Below are 7,383 nucleotides of genomic sequence, written 5' to 3'. Positions count from 1 at the left end.
AAAGAATGATCAAACTTTTAGTAACTCCTAACTGAGTATTAGAATGTTTAGCGGATAAATTTTAAAGGAAAAGAAGAAACAGGGCCTTTTTTAAGAAAAATATAAAAAAACTGTGTTAAGAAATCATGAAAGACAATCTCACAATGTTTTGATGTATTGTTAAACTCAGTATTAGAATCCAAACAGATTTGATGCTTTAATTTCAACATTCAAGGAAACCATCTCCAGGACTTTTGTCATTAAGCCATATATGGGTTCTGTGGATGCAACCATTTATCCATAAAAGTGAGATAAACCAGGAAATTGAATTGCAGAGAACGATATAACAACTCATCTGACTTTTCTAGGTAAGTGGCTAACACAAACACCTCCTAAAGATAAGTTTCTATATTATCATGCTTTCTTCATTGAGCATGTTTATGCGGTCAACAAGCGAGCTTAACATGTTGATTGCTCAGAACAAATATGAAGTAATTTCAACAAAAAAAAAGAAACTCAAGACATTGAAAATTCAGACTCAGCTAAGTAAATATACCACTTCATTTCTTCAAGCAGTAAAAGATGCCCATAGATGGGAGTTCAATAAGATAGGTGGGATGGTAAAGTCACACTATCATAATCGAGGGGTCTTCTCCGGTTCTAATCCATAGGGATACCCCCAGCTTGCCTATCATTGAAAAAAAGAAAAAAAAAGACAGATGATGCAAGATGCATGATATCTTCTGCCAGACTCTATTTACAGGGGGTGGTCGGCATTCTTTCCGCACCGTACACCATTTTATCCTCATCTAAGCAATGAGATCCCTCTGTACATGTCATCATATAGTGTAATCATAAACAAAGAAGAGGCTCTCAGGCATAATGAGAGGAAGGCTCTCAATGTAGACATAGAATTGCCTTATGTTCTCCTTGGCCAACTTTGTGGTATCAATGACATCAGAATTGCTGATTAGAACCCAGAGGTCTCTTGAATTTACCCTCTTCAGGCTGTCTCTGCAAAAAGGGCATGACTTAGACAGCGAGTTCCTGCAAATAGAGACACCATTAATGTTTAACTGCATGCTTCTGAAGCAAAACAATTAACATGTGAATGAAAAACATGAAGATTCAGGCTCCAGCATACCAGTCGCGGAAGCATTTGATGCACATTGCGTGCCCACAATTGGGCAGGATAACTTTGCTGCAAGTCTCCATGCAAATGCCGCATTCATCTTCCCTCTCCAAATCCAAATCCGACAGCTTCTTCCTCTCTTCAATTCTCTTCCGAGATAACCTTTCTTTACACCGGGTTCTCGGCTTACTCTCTTCCAATTCCATATGATCAGCTTCAAGTTGCTGCAGAGAAGGATATATAACCGCTGCAAAGCAGAGCCCATCAAGAAAAAAGTTGAGGAAACACAAAGAACACCAGCAATGCTGATATTGAATCAGAGAATTGCAAAGATGAAAAACATGAATGATATCGGAAGTGTCTGTGTTCTCCTAGCAATAAAACAATCAAGAAAGAATAACAATGAGGCTTAAGATGCCCACCATAGAATTCCCTAAGGCTAGCTCTCCGTTCTTGAACAGAGATGGTTGTCTTCCCATCAACGTATACCTGCAATTAAAAGTTTAAATCCGTATTCATGACTGTAAATCTATATTACACAACAGAGTTTTGTTGAAATTAACTTAGACTGAGATTTTCTGCTAGTCTTTTATAAAGATAAATGGCACACCTCACTCACCTTATAAATAAGAATGTGAATAAAGCATAAGCAGCTTGAGAAGCTAAAATCCATCCACTCAATGATGAAAAGAAGAATAGGTGCTAAGGGACTGTAAGATAATCTCATTTGAAGGCAAGACCCATCAAAATCTCTACGAATAGAAGCAGCCCTGGAAAATAGAAATGAAGAGACCAAATTTAGTGTAACTAGACAATAATCTTAATTGGAGGCAAGCCCCTTGAACATAGATATGCATAGACCCAATTTAGGATAACCAGATAATATGCATAGACCAAATTTTGGATAAGCAGGATTGTCAATATTCCTCCCCTTTTCAAATTTTAAATTCTAAATGAGTAAGCATCTTTTCAATAAGGAAATCCGTAAGGGAACAAGAAAATAAAACAACAATTTAATGGGGTCCCTGCTTTTTTTTTTATTTAACATGGAGAAACCACTGCTATCGTTTTGGATGTCCAGTTACGGCCAAGAGGCATCACATTGACCATGGATCTGAGTTGGTGTTCGCAGTGTAAAACCCGATGAGTACTCACCGCTGCCCACCAGGGATAGTTTCCTAGTTGGTTTAGGCCTTGAGGCAAAGGACGTACACCCCGGGTGTCGAACTCTTGACCTCCAACTTGAAAGCCTTACCAAGCGGGCTTGATGAGCCTCTTGTTATGACAAGAAAAGAAAAAATAACAATTCAATATGCATATTTCAAATCAGCCTTCCATGTTAGAATCATGGATTTTGACAAAAAGGGAAAAAAAATGAAAACTTTTATAATGAAGCAAAACCTCCAATTGGTAGAGTATGATTACATTTATTCAATAATTTTCACATCCACATGTCAAACCTAAAGTGAAAAAAGATCAATAACTTGCAAGGTATGTGTCTTATCTTTGTTTGAAGGCATGGAAATAAAAACTTCAAAAACAGTAGAATCATATTCAACTCTCCATATGGAAGTAAAAATAGATAAGATCAGAGCAAATCCACTGTTGTTCAATACACCATACTTCGCCTTTTTTAGTTAAAGCAATCAACCAGCATACAGCATACGGATAGTGATAAATTTATATGAAGAGATGAGATAAGCACCAACCAATTTACTGGGGTACTTATTCCCAATGTTAGGCATCACGGGTGTAATTGATTTCATAAAAAGATTACCAAAATGCATAAACAAAATTGCAAAGGTATAGTAAGGAAGAACAGGGCAGAAACACAATTGATCATTTTGTTCCTTTTTCGCAGTGTGAAAAGAATAAACAAAAACATGGTAACATTCATATAACCTTAATAAATAAAACCAAAACGAAATAAAACACAGAAAAAGAAAAAAGAAAGATTGTTCGTCTCTATTTTCTTCCTTCTCCAAGTTAGAAATTGGGGGATGGGTGCCAACTCAACGAGAGAGAGAGAGAGCAATTACGATTATCATCTGCAAAGAGAAAACTCAAAACAGAACGTAGAAAAGAGCACCCCCAAATTTTATATGCTTACTTTCAAATTTTGAAAAGAATGAATGAAAATACGATCAATAGGAGGCCATACAAGGAAAATAAAACAATAAAGGAAAGCAAATTAGCAAAAAAAATGATGGGTCATCCAAAATTTCGGTTTTTTTTCAAGGTCAGATATCATGGGCTAAGACAAAACGACTGAAACAACTTGACTCCCCAAGGTAAGAGAGAGAGACAGGCTCACAAGGTATTGGCATGTTGAATGTCTGCCTCTAATGCCTTCAGTGACTCCTTGTAAGACGATTTCTGCTGCAGTTTCTGCAACATCTTCCTCTTCTAGAGAGAGAGAGAGAGAGAGAGAGAGAGTTGGTGAGAGAGACAGAAATGGAGGGGGGAGGGGAGGAGATAAACGGCAGAGAAGGGATATAAATGAGAGAGAGAGAGAGAGAGGATAAAAAAGAACTCGAAAAAAAAAAAGGAATGGCTTTTCACCCCTTTTGGTTTTGTGGGTTTTTAGGGCAATTTTGGGATTTTCTTTTTGGGTTTTGTTGGTGGTGACGATGGTGGGCGGCTGGCGACACTGACTTCTGATTGATTTGGTTTTTTTGGGTGAGAGAGAGAGAGAGAGAGGCAGACTTCGGGTGGGTATGGTTTTGCTTTTCCCATATATTTTATTTGTATTTTGCCCCCACCAGGAGTCATCAGGACCACCACTGTTTTGCTTTCTTGGTGGTTACTCCAATCCCTTGTTTCTAGGGGTGAAAACGGATCGGTTCATCTTAGATGAATTTGGATCCGACATGTGCAATCAATTTGAATCTGAAACCAGGTTCGAATGAGATTCCATGAAATAAACTTGAATTCGGACTCAAAAATGGCAATACTGAATCTGGTAAAATGAGAGTTGAGAATTTAAGTATTTTGCATCCAGAAAGCACAAACTGAGTGGATTTGATCTGGATCTTAACATAAATTTGATGTAAAATCCTGATATGAGTATGAAAATATTCTAATTAAATGCACTTTGAATCCAATATGGATAGGGCTGGTAAAGGAGCCTAATTAACTGAAGAGGGCATGTTAGGGCTCGGCTCGTTTACCAATGAATAGAGCTGTTAAAGATTACATTAAATATATATATTATACTTAATAGTTCACATTTTTTTTAGATATTTTCATGCATCCTTCTCTTTGTATATATATTCTATGCATTTTTTCTTTATTTATTATACTTAAAATATATGCTATATATAAAAATATATTTTTTTTATCTAGCCACGGGCTCGACTCGTTTAAGCTACACGAGCTGGTCGTAGCTCGGTTCACCAGCTATACGAACCAATCAAGAACGAGTATGTGCCGAGCCACTACTCAGTTTGTTTAGCAGCCGTACATCTGGATATCCATATCAACGTACCATAGCAATGATGTTTTGATTGAATCATTCATGTTTAGGGCGGTCAATGATCCATTGGTGTTGCAGCCCAGCCCAGCCAATTTGAGAGAGACTGCATGCATTCTGGCTCAGATCCGGTTATCAAACTGGAACTAGGTCCAAGGCAATGTCTCAAATCACTGGGCTATGTCACAAAGATACGGGTACGATCCAACGTGTGACTTGAGTATGCCACAAATTCAAAAAGTTTTTAGGAAAAAGACCCGGGGACATTGATTTTTTTTATTGCGTGTCAGTGTTTGTGACATCGTGCCTGAGCGTGTCCAATCGTGTCAGTAAGTACATGCCAAAATGGCGTGTCCCTGTAGCATTGCGACCGAGTTAAGTAAAAGAGTACCACCCTGTCCAGGGTCAAATGGGATAGCTGGATGGTAAAATCTCACTATCATAACCAAGAGGTATCGGGTTCAAATCTGACGGGGTTAAAATAATCCGACTTGCCTATCAAACATATTAATCTTTGTTTCTGATTAGGTTATATCCGGTTACTCTGGTTCCAATGATGCCTACATCCAATCTCAACCCGACTTGTTCACATCTCTACCTATAAATTTCGTTCTCAGGAAAATCTTGAGATACATAATTTTTCTTTTAAGAAAAATTTCACAAAACTAAAAACAGAAAAAAAAAATAAGTAAAAATATTAAATATCAAAAAAGTGTCTTAATATTCTGATAAAATTGATGATGTTTCTTAAGTAAGTAATATTTCAAAAAATATCATATTTTTAAGGCAATGTATCATCCGATACTTGTGACACAGGTTAAAGTCAGGTGGGGATGGACATTGACTAGTATCAGGCCAAGATCGGGTTTTGACTCATTCAGGTCCACTGGGCCTCAAAGAAGAGCAGGCTTGAGTGGGGCTTGTTTTGGTAAGCTAGATTCAGGCTATGCCGGGTTGGAGTCGGGCTCGTATCCAAAACTTGGTCTAATTCTATCCATATTACATTGCAATGAAACTAAAACTGAGTCAGGCCAGCCATTTCTTGGGACTGGCTCAATTGCGCATGGTGCCGGTTTTGGTTTGGACCATGGATCAGTACTGACCCAATATCCATCCAACACCAGCACCGGCCAGATGCCAGATTATGCTATGAAACTTAGGAGGTGATGGATCCTGATAGCGCCGCTCTACCTACCAACTAAATTAATAAATAAGTGAAGGCAAAACAGGAAATAAGAACCTACAAAATCCAAGAAAATCTCATCAGACACACATCACACCAAGCAAAAGAAGCCATCATCTTTAGACTTCCTATTCATGACTGGCTTGTCAGTGTCAAACAAGGATATGACTGGAACCTAATAATCTCAGATTGTGCCACTAGTTATCCAGAAGAAATAGAATGATATGGGATATTACACATTTCAGTGCACAATTTAAAACTTCAGGTGTTTTCCTGTTTCATGGATAAGTAGGTTTATCCAAATGTAGTATAAGTGATCTTGTCTAGGCTGTGATCAGTTCAAAGCTTGGTCAGGCCCTCTGGGTCCAGGTGTGCTGGGTCCATCTTTGAAGGCCCAAGCCACTTGACCAAAGTTAGTGCATCTGATTCATAAGATTCCAAGGGCATGCCAGAACCCTAATTTTCACATTATCTTGTTTGTGCCTCCTTATTGGATAAACAGGTCTTTCCTATACAATAATCACAGTGTAGCAACTATAGCTTAGTGATAAAGGTATGGTTCTTTCTATTACAAACTAAAATATTAATGACCCACAAGGGCTCTCCTCATCTTGGGCGACTTCTGAATGCCACCAAATTGTTCATAAGTTCGAAATCCATGGGTGGCATCCCTTGCTCCAAGGTCGAAGCTGTGTACTCCCTGGTGGGCAAGGGATCTCAAAGGTTTTACCAACAGGAGGCAAGCAAATGTGTGGTCAGTGATTGGAAGGGGGAGAGGAAGGGTTTTCTTGGATTACAACAACTACGCCTTCATCCCAAAACAATTGTGGTCGGCGATATGAACCAAAAAAGAAAATCATTCTGGGTCTTCCACATGAATCCTTCTCCTCCAATCATTTTTATCCAATGTTAGGTTCAAATCATTCATATCATTTCCTATCATCTCCATCCAAGTCTTCTTAGGCTTACCCCGACCTTTTTTAACTAATATATTTTTCCATTTCTCTATCCTTCTAACTGGAGCATCATTAGGCCTTCGCCAAATATGTTCAAACCACCGTAAACGATTCTCTCTCATCTTATTTTCAATGGATGCAACGCCTACCTTTTTACGTATATTCTCGTTTCGAATCTTATCTTTTATTGTATTTCCACACATCCATCTAAGCATATGTATCTCAACTACACTCATTTTTTGTATATGATGTCTCTTGGCAGCCCAACATTCTGTACCATATAGTAAAGTGGGCCTAATTGTCGTCCTATAAAACTTTCCCTTCAACCGCAATGGCATTCTACGATCGCACAACACTCCAGTTGCACTTTTCTATTTTATCCACCCAACCTTTATCCTATGATTTACATCTCCATCAATTTTTCCATACTTTTGAATGATAGATCCCAAATATTTGAAATAGTCATTCACCGGTATTTCTTGCTTACCAAGCTTCACTACACTCCCATCACTACTTCGTTGCTTACTAAACTGACATTTCATATATTCTGTCTTACTCTTACTCAACGTAAAATCTCTTGCTTCCAATGTCTGTCTCCATAATTCTAACTTAGCATTAACCCCAGCTCTAGACTCATCAATCAAAACAATATCATCAGCAA

The 7,383-nt window shown here is 38.1% G+C and overlaps 1 protein-coding gene across 2 annotated transcripts; it reads right to left on the bottom strand.

Moving 5' to 3' along the window:
- Positions 1-416: 416 nt before the first annotated feature.
- On the bottom strand, positions 417-3,563 carry LOC149811787 (E3 ubiquitin-protein ligase AIRP2-like). 2 transcript variants are annotated; one of them, XM_089993524.1, is made up of 5 exons: positions 3,426-3,563; positions 1,722-1,881; positions 1,534-1,600; positions 1,124-1,358; positions 417-1,026 (listed from the first exon to the last, which is right to left on the bottom strand). In XM_089993524.1, exons 1-5 carry the CDS (start codon positions 3,506-3,508, stop codon positions 819-821), a joined length of 753 nt encoding a protein of 250 aa, XP_089849650.1. In that variant the 5' UTR covers positions 3,509-3,563; the 3' UTR covers positions 417-818. The 2 variants fall into 2 exon arrangements, with proteins under 2 accessions (XP_089849650.1, XP_089849651.1); XM_089993525.1 differs by having other exon boundaries at positions 1,731-1,881.
- Positions 3,564-7,383: the final 3,820 nt, after the last annotated feature.

This window comes from Nuphar pumila, chromosome 17, assembly GCF_984573655.1.
Source record: "Nuphar pumila chromosome 17, dmNupPumi1.hap1.1, whole genome shotgun sequence".
Lineage (NCBI taxonomy): Eukaryota > Viridiplantae > Streptophyta > Magnoliopsida > Nymphaeales > Nymphaeaceae > Nuphar > Nuphar pumila.
Note: the sequence above shows the minus strand (reverse complement) of the source record. Positions and strands in the feature narration are given on the sequence as shown.